We start from the raw sequence: 18,928 nt of genomic DNA, 5'->3' as shown, positions 1-18,928 counted from the left end.
GTCTCACTAGGTGCAGTTGAAGGGTTTTAAATGCAGCTCCCTTGTGCTAACGTGCATGACTGCCCCAAATTCAGGGAGTCACATGCCGGGGACTCATAACAGCATGTTTCAAATGGAGGCTCTTTCAGTGCATTGGGTGTGGGAGGATTGCAGTACAGAGCACACCTGAGAGACCAGTGCAGATCGCTTCCGTTTTTCTTGCCATTATGATACTGAGAAACATTTTGGGAGAATTCAGCCCATAATGTCAGGAATTGGAAAATTAGGTTTTTGAACACTGGAAATAATGCTGAGATGACACTGAGAACTCAAGAAAGTAGGTTAAAATCTGAAAAAAAGCTACTGAAAAGACAAAGGAAAACAAACAAACGCTGCAAGTAAATTATTATGTGCATAAAATGGCAATAACTTTTCCCCTCCCATCTCCAGTCAAATTGAAAGTGATGTGTGGCAAAACTGGCATTTGTTCCGCATACAGTGGCAAAAATATGAGATTGCAACAGAGTTAATTAACAAGCCTGATTCGATACGAGTAGCCACACATCTACCACTGCTGGGGTCGGTGGGGGTGGGGGGAGAAGGGGAGGGATCTGCATATCACTCTAAATCTAGCAGATGAGCAAACAAAAACTAAAACAACTCATATTTTAAGAGCCTTGAACACATATTTTGAACATAGAGTAACTGTTACGTTATGTATTGAACCCTAGAGTGAAAATGAGATTATTGAATGGTACATGATCATAGTAATGCAGCTTGCAGAATCGTGTGAATTTGGACAGCTCAAAGAGATGATATGATTAAAGTCTCTTAGGAGTAGGAGACCCCTTGGTGAGAGTAAATGTGCTGAAAGAAGAGAAACTAACGCTGAAGAAAGAAATAGATGAATGCTGAAAGGCAGAAGTTGTGAAACATCAGCCAAAGTACATGTATAGGAGAACAGACTAGAAGATACGTTATCTGAGAGACAGTCCAAGCCAAATTACCAGAGTAATCTCAAACAAAGGACGGGATGAAAAGTGGAGTGGAGGACAGCATACACAGAAAAAGAAGAGTTCCCCAGCATGGGGAAAGCAATGTTGTAACTGCAAGAACCAAATCACTTTTCATACAAATGTTTGGCTAGAAAGCAAGCGTGTACAGATGAAGAATTATACTTGATACAATAGGTTGGTTCAGTCAAGTCTTTAGCTGACAAATTATTTGTGACTGTTAAAATAATGAGCGAAGAAAAACAATATGATGATAATGTGGTAACTTGGATCAACAAATTTGCTGCTGATACAAAGATTCATGGTGTAGTGGACAATGAGGAAGGTTTTCAAAGCCTACAGAGGGATTTGGACCAGCTAGAAAAATGGGCTGAAAAATGGCAGATGGTGTTTAATGCAGACAAGTGTGAGGTATTACACTTTGGAAGGACAAACCAAGGTAGAACATACAAGGCAAATGGTAGGACACTGAAGAGTGCAGTAGAACAGAGGGATCTGGGAATGCAGATACATAATTCCCTAAAAGTGGCGTCATAGGTAGATAGGGTCGTAAAGAGTACTGTTGATACATTGGCCTTTATAAATCAAAGTATTGAGTATAAGAGTTGGAATGTTATGGTGAGGTTGTATAAAACATTGGTGAGGCCAAATTTAGAGTATTGTGTGCTGTTTTGGTCACCTAATTACAGGAAGGATATTAATAAGGTTGAAAGAGTGCAGAGAAGGTTTACAAGGATGTTGACTTGAGAAACTGAGTTACAGCGAAAGGTTGAATAGGTTAGGACTTTATTCCCTGGAGTGTAGAAGAATGAGGGGGGATTTGATAGAGGTGTATAAAATTATGATGGGTATAGATGGAGTGAATGCAAGCAGGCTTTTACCACTGAGGCTAGGGGAGAAAAAAGGGGGAGGACATGGGTTAAGGCTGAAGGGGGAAAGTTTAATGGGAATATTAGGAGGAGCTTCTTCACACAGAGAGTGGTGAGAGTGTGGAATGAGCTGCCAGATGAAGTGGTAAATGCGGGCTCAGTTTTAACATTGAAGAAAATCTTGGACAGGTATATGGATGAGAGGAGTGTGGAAGGATATGGTCCAGGTGCAGGGACTAGGCAGAAAAATGGTTCAGCAAAGCCAAGAAGGGCCAAAAGGTCTGTTTCTATGCTGTAATATTCTATGGTTCTAATATCAAGTGAACGAGAAATGCCAAATAGACACTGATGCATCATACAACAAAAAAATCTTCAATTAGCTCAACATGGTGATCCAAAAATGAAGCCCCCAAAAGTAAGATTGAAACTATATGATGGAACAAAGCTCAAACTGAGAGAACAAATCAGTCGGACAGCCCAGTGCAATGTAAAGAAGAACAACCTCGAGTTCCAGATCATAGATGGGATGCAACAGCTACTTACCTCAGCCGGACCAAGTCTAAAGGTGGATTGGTAACAGAGAAAGTGACAAATTACATCAGAGAGAGGTCAACAAAAGACCCCAGGGAGACAACATTCAACTAAGCTATAATGCACACGCTGAAGGTAAAGGACTTAGTTCTACAGAAAAATATTCACCTTAAAGTTGAACTGGAAGATTTGAAGCTCAAGATTCAAGCTAAGTGTATACCTTTGAAATCATACATTAAACCAAAGTGTACAATGAACTAAGCTGTGTGAGATATGAACAAATTTTTGAGACAACATAAAGGTATCAGGAGAAAATAATGACCCACAATTCCAGCTAAAAGCAGGATTTGGAAAAAGCAGGTGACAGCCAGATAAAATGGCAGGCAGAGAAAACATGCAAAGAAGTTGCAACCTTGAAAGACTCCTTGAAGACTCATGTAGCCATGAAAGAACATGAGCACCCAGTCAAGGTATGAACTCTCAACTCTCTTAAAATGAAAACTTGTGTGTCATAAAATTGTCACTTTAATCGTGTGTGATTGAAGTGAATGACCAAAAATACTGGCGTAGCCATAGACATATCCAAACAATCAGTAAAATTTTCCTTCATAGAAATCGGCCAATCTGGCAAAGGGATCTCATCAGCTGTACGGAGAACAGAACTACATCAATCCCAAAGGTCAACGAGTCCCCGAAATCTGCATTGGAATAACAACATTCACTAAGGCGACAGGGGCCACCATAATGACACTCTCTAGGCAAGGAACAAAAATCCAGATAAACAGCCAGTGTCAATGTATGTGGGTTCCATTAAAGGACTGACATTGTTTAGGCTATGACTGGGATTTTCCAGTTATGCATGCCAGGGGACCGGAAATTACCACCCATTAAGTTGTCTGTTCTGTCCGTGACAGTTTCTGTGGTGAGCGGGATCAGAAAATTTTCCATTGTGTGTGCAATGAATGTACAGTGACTGACTAATAGTACAAACAGCTGTTAATGCATTAGAACAGTGGTTGGACAGGGGTAAATTGGGTAACACACAGTCATACAGGATCATACAAGGCTAGCAAAGGTGTATTTTGTTCATTAGGACAAAGGGGATATTTGTATCTTTTGTTCAATATGAGAAGAGGATGTTTGATTTTGAAATATAAGCAGTATGATTGGCATAAAATAGTTGTGATCATACCCGTGGTGACAGGTATCTTAAGGCAATTCAACAAAAACTCTCACTGAAAGAAGATATAAATGAAGCTCTGCTGTCCTTGTAAATAAAACAGCCAGCAAAACAGAATCATATTGTTGAACAAATATAGTTTTAACAGCCCTGTGGGCCAAAAGTAGAGTTGAAATTATATAATCTACATTATTTCTCAAGCCTACTTGAAAATTTGCCATGTAAGACTACAATCTAAGTCTGTTTAGTATTAGGATTATAGCATTTGAACTGATATTTTAAGTCTACCACTAAAAAGATTGCAGATGTACAATGAACTGTGTTACAGAAATGTTTCACACAAATGTTAATCCTTTGATATTCTATTAAAAAGCTATGCTTGGAATTTCTTTGGGGGTCTCAACATCCACTGATGGACAGAAACCCAGACAGGAGGACTGTTTAACCATTTAAACAGGAACACAAGAAATGGGAGGAGGAGTTGGCCACCAAGCACTTCAACCTTGCCCTGCCATGTAATACGATCATAGCTGACCTATGTTGGTGTCAACACCTTCTCTGTGTCATTTCCCCATATTCCTCTATTCCTTGATCTATCAAATATTTATCTTCACTTTGAATACATGTAATAATCCAGCCCCACCACCCTTTGGGACAGAAAATTCCAGAGATTTAACACCCTAGAATATGCACCTCAGTTTTAAATGACAGGCCCTTTATCTTGTTCCCTTGTTCAAGACTCTCCCAAAAGTGAAAACATTTCACAATCTACCCTGTCAAGCCTCCTGAGGATCTTGTACATTTGAAGAAGATCGCTCCTCACTCACCTAAATTCCAAAGGATACAGACCAGGTCTATTTAGTCTCTCTTGATAAGACAACCCTCTCATCCCAGGAATTCTTCTGGAATTAGTCTGGTGAATCTCCTTTGGACTGCCTCCATTGTTATTATGTCCTTCTTAAGGTAAGTTGACAAAAGCTGTATGCAGTATTCTAGGTGAGGCCTCATCAACACCCTGTGCAATTGCAACAAAACCTCCCTGTTTTTAACCTTCAACCCTTTTAGAATAACAAAATTCCGTTTGCCTTCTTAACTATTTGTTGGACCTGCTTGCTAGCTTTTTCTGGTTCATGCACTCCAACAATTAGATCCATCTGTACTTCACTCATCTTCAGTTTCTCTCCATTTAGATAATAACCTGCCTTTTAATTCCTCCTACGTATGCATGAGCTTATACTTCCCCACATTAAACTCCATTTGCCAGGTTTTTGCTCAGTCACCCAATTTACCTGTATCCCATTGCAGAATCACAATATTCCTTCTATCTATCTTCATATCATCGATAAATTTGGTTATCTTAAATCTGTTCCTTTTTCCAGGTCATTAATGTAAATAGTGAACAATTGCGGGCCAAGAACTGATCCCTGTGGTATTCCACTAGTTATGTCCTGCCACTCTGAAAAGGACCATTTATTCTCTCTGTTTTCTATGTGACAGCCAGTTTCAATCTATGCTAACACACTTTCTCCAATTCCATGGTCTTTTACTTCATGTACCAGACTCTTATGCAACACCTTAACAAATACAGGTTCCCCTCTATCTATTCTCCCTGTTACATCCTCAAAGAATTTGAGGAAATTACCTATCATGAAACCATGTTGATGTGTTTTGATTATATTCAGCTTTCCTAAATGATTAGCTATTTCCTCTTTCGTTATTGAGTCCAGCCTCTTGACAATAATAAATATTGAACTAATTGACCTATAGGTCCCTGCCATCTCCCCTTTTTGAACAACGGAATCACATTGGCTATTTTGCAATCTAATGGTACCCTACCCTAATTGAATGAGTTACAAAAAATTTCAACCAATAGGTCCACTATCTCTGCAGCCACTTCCATTATAACCCTAGTGGGCAGTTCATCAGGATCTGGTGACTTGTCCGCCTTTAGGTCCTTGAGTTTCTCTATCTCTTATGATTGGAAGTTTTGTAAGTTTTACCGTGATATTTGAAATCTGCACATCTGAAATTTCAGGAATATTTTCAATGACTTCCATGATGAAGACTAATACAAAAAATTTATTTAGCACATCTGCCATTTGCTGTTATCAGTTCACCGGCCTCATTCAGTAGAGATCCCACATTTACCTTAGCCACCTGTTTCCTATTTGTTTATGATGTGGGTATGCCGGCGTTGGACTGGCGTAAACACAGTAAAAAGTCTGACAACACCAGGTTTTAGTCCAACCTAAAACCTGGTGTTGTCAGACTTTTTACTCCTATTTGTTTATCCATAGAAACTCTTAGAGGGCAATTCTAAGTGCTGAACCAGTGTGAAAATGGGGGAGAATCATGCCCAGTTTTCTCTCAAAAATTCATTTTCTCCTTCCTTATGAGCCTTTTGCTTATGAGACTTATGAGTCTTTTGTGCTGGATCCTAAAATCTTCCCAATCCCCCTCTGGTCTACCACTGATCTTTGTCATTTATTTCATTATTCAATTTTTTGACTATGTTTTCGCAAAATTCAGATGGCTCAAATGCCAGCATGAAATCCTAAGGAGAAAGTAAATGTGGAGATAGACAATCCTAGGCCAGCAGTGATCAGTGTCAAAGCTTCGACAAAGGCTCTCCTTCCCTCCTTTATAGATGCTGCCAGATCTGCTGGGATTTTCCAGCATTTTCTCTTTTCTGTCACATTGATTTGTCTTAGGAACATGCTTCTATTCCATTTTCTCCTTCAATATTGTGATGCACATATGTTTGTCTTAAAATGAAGAATTCAGGACCTCTTCCTGTCACACAATTAATTGAAAAATCACAACATTTGGCTTTGTAACAAGGCTTAGCGTTTTAGTGAATGTTGTTTGACCTGTTTTAATATGCAGATTGGGCCAAAGTTGAATTTTGTTAAAACATTGGGCTGAAGTTTGTCTTCAAATGTAATGTGGAAGAACGACAGTGGCTGGGATTCTCTGACTTTGCTCGTCCCACCACTGCTGCCAGTGAGAACGGAGAATTTGGCGCTGAGTCAAAACTCCATTCACTGCAGCAAGATCAGTGAATCGAAGTTGTAGATAAGGGCTGACAACACCAGACAGTAATTCAGCAGTGTTATTTACACCATGCTCAATTTCCTTTCATTGAATAGAAGTTGCTGAAGTATTGCCACATTGGCAAGAAGAAACAGAAGAGTGAGGATGCTTTCAGGATTGTAACATCTGTAAGGCGGAGAATAAAATTCTTCAAGGAGCAGAGTTTGGAATGCTTTTTAGTAGAACCGGACTTAGTTCTTAGAAGCTTGATACATTGATTTTTATTATTTTTGTCAATTTTTTTATACTGCTCTTCTGAAGTACCCTTGAATGTTATTTCTACATTAAAGGTACTATATAAATACAGGTTGTTGTTAATATTGAGAGATTGGGTCAAAGGATTTAATCTACCATTGCAAATGAAGAAAAGATAGATGAGTCAATTCTTAAAAAAAGTGATTTTTGGCTATCAAAATGTGGCTGAAGGGCCTGCAGAGATTTATATTTTAATACTCTGAAAGATCTTCAACAAGCAGAACTGACTTTTGGCCAAAGTTTCTTTTAAGCATGCTGAGATTTCCTGTGGCCATGTTGGCCCGAGACTTATCAAAAGACACCATGTGTTAAACCATGTCACAGCTTAATCAAAGCTAAACTTGAAATGTCTGACTGTTGTAAGAGGAAGATATAAGAGTTTGGAATAGGATTATATCTCCTTCAGTCTTTGTTGCTTTCCAAAACCTTTGCCCAGGTTGGATAGAAAGGACCAAATTGTGACTCAACTGCGGAGGCAGAACTAGAGACAAACAAACATAATTTCCCGCTACTGGTTGACATGTGAATCTTTCAGCGTAGTCCCATCTCTGGGCAACTTCCAAGAACTCAACACTAATGAGTGGGGAGGGGGGTGGGGAAATGGGGTTGATACACAGAAGCAGCTCCTTGGAGGGTTTTCCCTCCATGACAATAGCCTAGCAACTGGGCCATTTTTGAATTTATATTTATAGAGATCTTCAGGGAGCACCTCCATCTAGGGGGGCCTGTACTGTTCTCAATATACGTCAGCAACATCCACCTCTCCTGCACTTGCCTGCTGTGCACAACTTTGAATCCTCTGGGCTGCCCAGTTTTTTGATGGTGAACACCAAGGTAGCCTCTCAATTGACTACCTTCTTGAACACCATGACATTAGCTGACAACACAGGGCCAGGTTGCACTTTTGGTCCAAGCAGTGGGAAAAATGCCATTTGTGGTAAGGTTCCAACCAAAGGCAGTAGATGCTGTCCACCCAACGCTGTCATCTGAGATTCAAACTATTTTTGGTTCAGGCCTCATTTTACTGTTGTCAGTGAGTTGTGGCCAACTTGTGGCTCTGCTTAAGGTGAGAAATAGCTGGCTCCCATGTTCTTATGGACAACAGGTCAGGTGTTATTTACCAAACTAATCCTGAGGTTAGAAGGGGAGGTGGGCAGCCTTTGAATGGGCTGGAAGCAAGACAGATTTTTGTGGGCGAGAGAGGAATGCTTGTACGCTGCTTCTGACCTCAACAAAAAATAATTTAAAATTTCCCGAACTGCTTTTCAAGTGGTCTCAAACTATCTGTACAATTGGACAGAACAATTGCAGTAGAAATCCTTTAACTGGCAAAGAAGCCCACTCCTCAAACTTCAGCAATCTGTTTCAGAATGTGTGACAAGGTCTGATTTCAACACAGTGATGATGCCAGGAGATGGAGGAATTTGTGGAATGTTATTTTCAAAAGCCTAGAGAAGCAAGAGGGGAAGGCTCAGAGGAGCGTAGCAGTATCAATTAAAATAAAAAGATAAAAGATCATAACAGAGATGGAAATTAGAGGTGAAAGAAGATTGCTTAATAGGTAAGATGCTTTATCTTGTACGGGTACGTGAAATGCCATCGTAAGAGAACCATAGGAATACAAGTTATTTGATGGGTGGTGAGAAACAGTCAGTGAAGAATAGAAATTAGTTCTTAGAATGTAATTGATATTTGAAATAGACTTTCCGCTAGGTTATGCTGTTTTCCCAAACCAGCATGAGATCAAGAAACTTCAAGTGTAAATTATGTTCAGCACAAGTTTTCATGATCTTTTGCATTGATTTTAAAAAAAAATCATTTTGGAAGTGACCTTACATACAAAATTGGCTGTTCACCCAGACTGAGTTAATCATCAGGGCGAATGTTCCCTAATTACGCTTGTTTGCAACCCTTAGAGGGGGTTCTTCAAATTAAGCTTACTTTAATGCAAGGACACTAGTAAACACATTTTAAAACTTTAATCATTGAACATATTTATTTCACCATGAAAGTGACTTACAGTACATCAATAGAAGTAAATTTGTCCAAATACTTTATTTAAGATATATTCTAGACACTTTTAAAATAGTTCCTTTTGTTAAACCTATTTCCAACTACATTAAAGAACAGTATCAGATTACTCTTAAATATATTGAACATTTTAATGCAAGAAAATGTTCTAAATCACTGTTCTCTGTGCTAATTCATGAAAGGTTTTACATTTGTGATTATGTAAATGAGTTTGAGCTGTTACTTAAACACTGGCAAAAACAGCTGGATTTCTGGATTGTTTCCAAAGTGGAAACACTTGATCAACAACAGTCAAAATGATTGTGGATTTGGCAGATTGCTAGATGAAGGGAAAACTCTTGTTCAGTGGATTACACTTGATATGTACCAAAGGAGTCTTGAAAAATGATCTCATGTATCCATCAATTAGTTGACTGTTCCATTGTAAAACCACAAAAGCATGAAATGTACACTTTTAAAATCTTGTTATTTTGTCAGTATCAAACTAAAATTACAGAACCATATATCTCTAATCATTGTATTCAATTTGTTTTAAATATAGACGCACCTTGAAACCCCAACAATCATGCCACCATCTTCTCTATCTTTGGATGGCTTAAATGATGCTCTCTCAGTCTTTGATACAATAGAAGAATTGATCAAGTACTTGGAACCAGAGAGTTGGCAACTAGATTTGGAAGACTTGTACAAACCAACCTGGCAGATGCTCGGAAAGGCTTTTGTTCATGGTAGAAAATCCAGAGGCAAGTGTTCTCTTTTATTTTCTAGCTTGCCAATCATTACTTATTATTACTGTATGTGAAACTGCTTTGGCAAGAATTTTTCCAAAGGATATTATTCCCCATTTTGTTCTAAGTAGAACCTCTATGAAATGAATTAATCATATTTCACATTTTTTAAAATTCAGTGAATATTTTACATTGTTGCAAGGTTCTTCGAATTGGTTGAATAGTGATGGGATTTTCCGCCCCATTTTCAAAGGGCAGGAATGATCGTGGGAGCAGAGAATCCAGGGGGAATCCCAACACAAGACAACTGCTAGCTAGGACCTTCACTGTGCCCATCTATGTAGACTTGAACAGTTAATGAATGGTGCTGTACTGTTGAACTACCTAAGACTATAAATACCTTAATAAGACTTATCAAACAACGCCCAACAGCTTACAACAACAGCAACTGTTGAAGCATCACATCTCTAATGAATGGCATGTTGCAGTCCAGATTGTCGCAGTAATGCATTTGTCCATTTAACAGTATGTTGTGCTGCTGACAATAATAAGCAGTTTTTTGTTTTGGCTGTCTACCAAGCGAGATCCATATTTGTGAACTCCCTGATAAGCTGGATAACTTAAGAGGAGGAGTGTGAGGTGGGGATGGTCGATGGGTGGATGGGGGTGGGGTTGTAGTGGCAGAGGGAAGGTGATGAAAAGGGGAGATAAGCGATGTCTTTTTGACATTGATGTAACTGCAGGTGATGGAAGTTTAGGACCACCTAAACCCTGAATGGCGAAGTCAATAATCCAGTCGCTATATAATGGGTGGAAAATAATCAGCTGGAATGAATGTGTGAAGGCCACTGAGTATTTGCAATTTTTTTCTATTCCCTGTTTTGATCAATGTTTATGCTTTCATGTTATAGCCTTGACCTTTTATTTTGAATTGAAGATTATCTCTCATTTCTTAAAAAGCAAAAAATCTGATAACTCCCCATAGTAACTAACCTACTCATTAGCATATAACGTCTTTTATTGCACCAGCTGTGGGAGAGGAAAAGGGGATGGAATCAGAAATGCGGGAAATGAAATGAGCATGGTTAAGGGCCCTGTCAACCAAATTCAGGAGGAGAGGAATATCTAGTTGAAGGGAAAAGAAAACAGATCATAAGTGCTGATGCAGAACGTTGTATCATCCAAACAAATGGGAATAGAGAATGGAATTGAGGAGGGGGTGTGAAAAAAATCTGGACACGGTAGCTATAGGAGGAAGTGTACTAAGAGTCAATATTGGCTGGTAACATCTTCCCAAAATAAGATGAGTAGTTGAGGAAGGGAAGAGTAGCAGATGGACTGTGGTTAGCACTGCTGTCTCACAGTGCCAGGGACCCAGGTTCAAGTCTGGCTTTGGGTGACTGTGTGGAGTTTGCACATTCTCCCTGTCTGTGTGAGTTTCCTCCCACACTCCAAAGATGCACAGGTTAGGTGGATTGGCCATGTAAATTTCCCCTAGTGTCCCAAGGTGTATAGGTCGGGTGGATTAGCCATGGTAAATGCTTGGGATTATGGGGATAGAGTGGGGGAATGTGGGTGGGCCTGGATAAAATGCTATTTCAGAATGTCAGTGTAGATTTGATGGACTGAATATACACCCCCCCCCCCCAACTGTAGGAATTTGATGAGAAGGTGAGGAAAACGTAGAAGTTGAAAGCAAAATTTTGGATTTTTCAGTGCTGAGTGATAAAAAGAAATGGTGTTGATACAGTCATCAATGTATTGTAAAACAGATAAGGAAGGGGGTCTAAGTAGGATTACAACAAAGAATGTTTCACATACCCCAGAAGAAGCAGCCATAACTAGGATCCATATGGGTTCCCATAGCAACACCTTTTACTTGGAAGAACTGAGTGGAGATAAAGCAGATGTTCACGATAATGCAGAATTAGAACTGTGTCTTCAATGAAATCTTGAATGAAAGGAATCCTTATAAAAGGACGCAGAACTGGAAGTAGGTAAAGATTGAATACTGTATTTGAACTAACAATCTTGATGACGTCCCAAATAAATATTTGCACATCTGTGAGTGCAGCAGCTCAGTGGTTATGTTACTGAACTTTAATCCATTGGCCGAGAGAACATCTGTAGAAATCTTGTCATGGCAGTTAGAGATTTTGTATTTGGTATTTAAAATTTTAGAACTACAATAGATAAAAAGTAACCATTTTTGTAAAAATGACCTTTAGATAATGAATATTAATGTCCTTTTGATAATGAAACTTGCTGATCTTACCCTACTGGTCTTAAACGTGATCCCATTTGTGTATGAACATAGTTAATACTTGGTGAGCCAGATACTTGTACCAGAAGCGCTATTTAGAAAAAAGTCTGCAAAATTTTTCTCAGGATAACAGAAGATGTATGAAATAAATGCCAGCATTGCTGGTGACACCCACTAGCTAAGGATGCATTAAAATGAAGGTACCAGTTTCCCTCACTTTCTCATGGTCCATCTGTTTTTCTTTTCTTCCTTTTCTCAGCTTGACTAATTGTCTCCATTTCTGGGTTAATATTGCCCAAAAGCAAAACAGGGGCAAATTCATGGTAGAAAATTGGAAAAAGCAAGGAAGAAGTACAAGTGCCCTTTCAAAGAGCTAGGGCAGGCATAATGGGCCAAATGCCCCCTCTCTGTGCCGTACAGTTCTGTGATTCCATGATGATATTAATGATATTTAAAAAAAACACAATCATGGTTTGTGATACCGTTGCTCAGTAATCTAAACTGGTTGGATGCTGGTCTCATTACTTTTTAGCTAGTAAATTCAGTTCCAGTCCACGTACAAACAATGGAAAGGCATTGCAGATTTATTTAAAATGAAAAGTATTAATCAAGGATACTTTTGAGATGGCACTATAGTTGTTCAGCAGCTGGTTCAAATTTTATCAGGGCCTGTTTGTATCACACAGATCCAATTTGCATTCATTAATGTAGCTTTCACCAGATTTTAGCTACAAAATCAACAGCGTTAAATTGCAGATTCTTGAGAGCAGAATGTGGACTAGAGCTTCTCTTTAACCATTTGCCTGTTTCATTGCTGCTGGTCAGGAAGAGTTATAGGACAGACCTGTTATGATTTATAATGTATATAAATTTAAGAATCTATATTTTTGTTCTGAGGCATTGTAACATATAATGACACACAATACACTGCCAGATGATTGGATGAGTAAAATTGGGATTTACTTCACTGGATGATTCAGGAGGACTTCGGAATTTCTATCTGTCTTTAAAATTCTACTTTTATTTTGAAGGAGTGCCTGTAATGGTTGAAAAAGTTATCAGTTTTGCCATAATTGTGGGCAAATTGACTGACTGCCTCCGTGGAATGGGCAGCCAATCCACATGTACTGTCACAAACTGGGAAACTTCCTGAGCAGCTGTCTCCTCTCTGTTTTACTGGCTCCCCATTTTCAAATCTGCCCCCCAAGGGCCAGTAAAATTCGAGCCACAAATGCATTGATCCAGATACCACCCCATTCAAATTTTACATTGCGGAAGATGGACTGGAATGTATGACTTCAAATTAGTATTGAGTTTAAGGCATGAGTGCGCCCATGGTGAGAGTATCCAATTTTCTATCCATCTTATTTTGGAAAAATGATACAGTAATTCCTCACTTCTGACTTGGTCAGTATTCATTATAATGTTGCTGACACAATAGGAAACATATATCCTTTTAACAATGTGATATTCCCTATTACTTTGCATTTATGCTGATTGTTCTAATTTTCTGGTAGGCTTTCTAACAATGAAAGTAAATAGATTCCAGTTTTGGTTAGAATAAATAAATGGACTCAGCTCCATTTGCATGCGAGTTTAGTTACAAGTTTTACTGGAGGAGTCTGCTAAAATTTTAATATGTTGGAAATTGGTGCACTGGATATGTAATGTAGCTCTGTCACTCATACTCAAACTAGGAGTTTCCCAGGCCTGCAGAGACAATCCCCGGCTGTATCCTGCTGATGTAACTTTGTGTCTGGAGGACCGATGTAGGTGTGGCTTAAGAAGTCCATAAATATGGGATTAGTTTTCCAGCTTATCTACTTTGTCTGAGGGAAGGGAGCAATAGAGAGAACCTTCTATTATATCAGTGGGGAGCGGAGGGATTGCAGGGGCCCATCATGCTGTCAATCAAAGTCACAACTTTAGTAGAACACCTGTTCATTATGCAGCACCAGAGACTGCCATAGATGTGATGGAGCTATGCCCCTGGCCATGTGAATGAAATGAAATGACACCTGGCTGCTAAGCTGTGGCAGGGAACCATTTTCTCACAATGGTGAGAAATATTTAAGATTCTGCACAACAAGGCTACTTTTGTTTACCCCTGTGCCACTGGATTTCCCATGATGCTGCCATTTATCACTCACATCTGTGGACCAGCAGACTGTAGGAGTAGTTGCTTAAAACTTCCAAAAATGTGTTCTATCTTTGAAAGTCAAGTAAATGGTTGGTGCCTCAGTCTGTTTGGCAGATTTTACAACTTCTAATAAAACTACAAAAGATAGTAACATAAACTCCTGTTGTGAGAGCCTGGAAAATCATTGGAGGTAGCCGTATGCTCAGGGGTAGAATATGGAGTGCTGATTCCATGCCACAGGATACCATGCTTGCTGGAAGTTGCATCCTCCATATGGCCTCCATATGAGCTACGGTCCAGACACTTCCTCATGGGCCATCCACTACCTCATAAAATTACTTGTTCAATGCAAACTTATTGCTGGCCCCTCATATGGTCAGTTTACCTGAAGCCAATTCCTATGTTGCCCTTGTCATCACAACTTGCTCCTGCTCACTATGACTGTAAAACGGACTTAAAATGCATGCATTTTTTCCACCTTTCTTATTAGATATCTGTGAAACATTTTCTTCCCGTTTAGGGAAATAAATCACTAGTAACTCTGAGAAAATTTTGGAGAATTTGCAGGCAACCTTGCAAGTCATTTGTTTGGTCACAAACAAGTTTGCTAAAAGTGAACGGGAGCTCTGATTTATTGATGCAGTCACACTTTAAAAAGAGCACTGGAGGCCTGTTCCTTATGTCATAGAATGGGCAGCCATTATGGGACATATGGGGGATGATTTTCCCCCAAAATATCCTAGTGCCCACTGGGTGGCAAAATGGGAGATTTTCCCACCCGTTTTTGAGCATACTTGGTGGAATGGATTTGCAGCAATCTGTGCTTCACGGAGAGGAGGATTCATGCTGGTAAGTAGGGGTGGGGCCTAATCCTGCCTGAGAGGCCAGCATCAGCACACTGAGCAGGCTGCCAATCTGTCAGTGAGGAAATTGGCGCATGCGCACAGGCCCCGTCCATTGCCGGCCTCCCGATTGCTTCCGCCCTGCCCCCGATCGTCAGCCTCCCTGACCCCTTCCTCCCGATCGCCTGCGTCCCTGACCCCCACCCCACTGGCCGGTCCCAATTGCCAGCCCACCAACCAGCCCTGAATGGCGGAGCGCTGGCATTCTTGCTAGACTATTAATCCAGAAACTTAGCTGATGTTCTGGGGACCTGGGTTTGAATCCCACCATGGCAGATGTTGGAATTTGAATTTAATAAAACATTCTGGAATTCAGAATCTATTGGTGACCATGAAACGATTGTCAATTGTGGGAAAAACCAATCTGGTTCACTTATGTCCTTTGGGGAAGGAAGTCTGGCCATCCCTATCTGGTCTGTCCAACATGTGACTCCAGAACAACACCAATGTGGTTGACTCTCAACTGCCCCGCAAGGGCAACTAGTGATGGACAATAAATGCTGTCCAGCCAGCAATGCCCATGTCCCATGAATGAATTAAAAAAAATAGAATTAAAGACACCGCCCCCTCCCCCCCACCCCAACCGCTGACCTTGATGGCCAGCCTGACACCTTCCGCCTTCCCCTGATTTGTCTTCCTCCCTCCAAAATCTCACTGACCCCAAATGCAGTATGTGCAACAGGTCCTCCGCCACAACCTGTGATTGACCTTGCCCCCTCAGACTCAGTACCCAGTGGGCAATGCCAAGGAGCCAGGCTGGCACTGCCCAAGTGGTTCTCCCCACCTGTGGCCGACCTCCTGGGGGGCCCTCAGTGGCCTCTGACCCCACCAGCGGGACGATCACGCCAGGTTCCCATTGATGGGGAACAACTTTAATCCCACTGGTGGGAATGTCTCCTGGTGGGGGAGAAACATTAGCAAGCCCAGACATACTGTCCTGGGCTCCATATTGATATGAAAATAAAGATTTCCACAATGTGATCAGCCTTGCGTTTGATTTCCGGTACAAGGCTGATTATGGTTAAAAAAAGTACCTGGGGAAGTCGTGATCAGCTGGATGCCGGTCGCGATGCCCGCTACAGACCACCCCCCCACCCCCGATATTTCCTGGCCCTCTGCGCTAGTGCAGCAGATCAGGAAAACCATGCCCATAAACTTGGCCCAGAAATCAGAATCCCTACAATGCAGAAGGAGGCCATTCAGCCCATCAGATCTAAATCAGCAACAATCACACGCAGGCCCTATCCCCATAACACTACCTATTTACCCTTCTAGTCCCCCTGACACTAAGGAGCAGTTTAGCATGGCCAATCCACCTAACCTACACATCTTTGAAGTGTGGGAGGAAAATGGAGAACCTGGAGGAAACCCAGCAGAAACGGGGAGAATGTGCAAACTCTGCACAGTCTTCCGAGGCAGGAATTGAACTCAGATCCCTCGCACTGAGAGGCAGCAGTGCTAAGGGGATTGGGGATTGAGGAGGAGATTGGAGATTTGATGCTTGTCACTGTGCACCTTGTGGCTTGAAATCCATTGCTAGTTAATATTTCCTGGAAGTTACCACATACTTCAAAACTTCAGTACAATATGCTTACTGCAACAGAGCTCTGCCAAATATTTGATTGTAGGTTGTAAAAACAAATCTCTCATCTCAGGGAAAAGCAAACTACTGCTGATGCTCGAAGTGTGAAACAGGAATATAAAATGTTGGAACTATTGTTCAGGCAGCACCTGTGGAGAGAAAAATAATTAATGTTTGAGTTCAATGACCTTTCACCCTGACACATTAGCTTTGTTTATCTCACCACAGATCCTGTCTGATCTGTTGAGTAGTTTCGGCATTTCCACTTTATATCCCTCATATCTTATCTATGGCTTGTGATCCCATCTATTTTGGAAATGCAGCCTTGATGAGCTTGTTTTTTTTTAATAACACATTGACTTGTTGAAATAAAAATATCCATAGATATAAAAAAAACAATTTCATGGAATGTGTTCTAAATGTAACTCAAACCTGATTAATGCCAGAAAGCAATCTCGTCCAGCAATAAGACGTGAATTCAAAGGGAGCACGTAGAGAGGCCAGCACACACTGCGTGTGCTAAAAGCAATCAGATAAAACATAGCAAGAGTTATGAAAGGGAATCAAAACGTTTGATGGCTTTATGCCCAAACACGTCCTTAAAGAATCTTTCGACTAGTAATAGAAAAGAATCTTGGTTTGATGCAGGAGTGAAAAATGAAGGAATCTATTATTATTGAAACTATTAATTCAGGTCAACAAGAAATGAAGATGTACTGATTAACAGCAAAGGCTCAGACAAAACTCTTCCTGATTATAGGAGAAAAGATAATCAGGAACAGTTTTGTCTGAGCCTTTGCTGTTAAAAATTGGGAAAAAGGCAAAATTAAAAGTTGTTTGTTTAAATGCTCACAGCACTTGTAAGAAGATTAATGAATTGATAGCACAAATTGAAATAAGTTAGTATGATATAACTGCCACTGCAGAGATGTGGTTACAAGGTGACCAAGTTTCAGACCTGAATTTTCACATTTGACATTGTGTCAAGACAGGAAGAAAGGAAAAGGTTAATAAAATATGAGATCAGAAGTAGTGAGAAATGATCTTGGGGTTTGGAGGATCAGGATATAGAATCAGTTTGGGTGGAAATGAGAAACAGCAAAAGAATGAAGTCACTGCAGAGAGCAGTTTACGGATTTGCTGGCTGTAGCAAAACAATATGACTGAATATATATTAAGAAATAATGGGTTGAATAAGAAAATTCTGCATTAATTCTGGACAATCTACATATACCTTAGGTTAATCAAATTGGCTAAGGTAGAAAAGGACGAGTTCATAGAATGTTTTTGGAACAATTTCTTGAAACAGTATGTCTTGGAACCAACTAGGAAGCAGGCTATCTTGCAGTTGATAATATATAATGAAGCAGGATTAATTGATAACTTCATAGTGAAAAATCCTCAGACAAGAGTCATCATAACATTATAGAAGTTTAAGTTTAGTTTGAGGTTGAGAAATGCTATTCTTAAACTTGTGCCTTAAAAGCAAATAAAGGCAATTGTAAGAGTGTGAAGAGTTGGCTAAAGTAGACTGAGAAAATAGGTTAAAAGGTCAGATGGTAGAGAAGCAGTGGCAATATTTAATCACTTGTGATGAATTGTCAATGCCCAGCAGGGGCCAAAACCCTCTTTCTGCACTGTAGGATTCTATGGTTCCTAGAAAAATAGATCTTACCTGAGAATGTTCAACTTTACTTTTAGCAGTCACTTAATTGGGGTACCTATGTTCTGAATGGTCAATCATTTATTGGAAATTAATGTTGAAATTGATGGATATCGGTGCATAAATGATATTCTATGTCGGAGGATTTGGGGTTGTTTTCGCTGGAAAGAAGGCGGCTAAGAGGGGATCTTATTGAAACATATAAGATGATTAGAGGTTTAGATAGGGTGGACAGTGATAGCCTTTTTCCTCGGATGGAGAAAGCTAGCACGAGGGGGCATAGCTTTAAATTAAGGGGGGATAGTTATAGGACGGATGTCAGGGGTAGGTTCTTTACCCAGAGGGTGGTGAGGGATTGGAATGCCCTGCCTGCTGCAGTTGTAAATGCGCCTAGTTTGGGGGCGTTTAAGAGGTCCGTGGATAGGTTTATGGACGAAAAGGGATTGGTTTAGGTTAGAGGGTCATTGTTTTTTTAACTGGTCGGTGCAACATCGTGGGCCGAAGGGCCTGTTCTGCGCTGTAATGTTCTATGTTCTATGTATAAAAAGAAGAACAAAGAAAAATACTGCACAAGAAAATGTCCTTTGGCCCCCCAAGCCTGGGCCGATCATGATGCCCTAACCAAACTAAAAAGAAAACCTTCTGCCCTTACTCGGTCCATACTCCTGTATTCTGGTCAAGAAGTAATTAAACCAATCA

General features: G+C 40.2%; 1 protein-coding gene across 1 annotated transcript in view; it reads left to right on the top strand.

Moving 5' to 3' along the window:
* The window catches only part of pdgfc (platelet derived growth factor c), a 320,443-nt gene that overhangs the window by 275,837 nt on the left and 25,678 nt on the right, over window positions 1-18,928 (top strand). The window contains exon 4 of the mRNA XM_080193463.1: window positions 9,493-9,694. Within this exon, the coding sequence (XP_080049589.1) occupies window positions 9,493-9,694 (202 nt within the window). The remainder of the gene's footprint in view (window positions 1-9,492; window positions 9,695-18,928) is intronic.

This window comes from Carcharhinus amblyrhynchos, chromosome 1, assembly GCF_965287045.1.
Source record: "Carcharhinus amblyrhynchos chromosome 1, sCarAmb.v2.hapA, whole genome shotgun sequence".
Lineage (NCBI taxonomy): Eukaryota > Metazoa > Chordata > Chondrichthyes > Carcharhiniformes > Carcharhinidae > Carcharhinus > Carcharhinus amblyrhynchos.
Note: the sequence above shows the minus strand (reverse complement) of the source record. Positions and strands in the feature narration are given on the sequence as shown.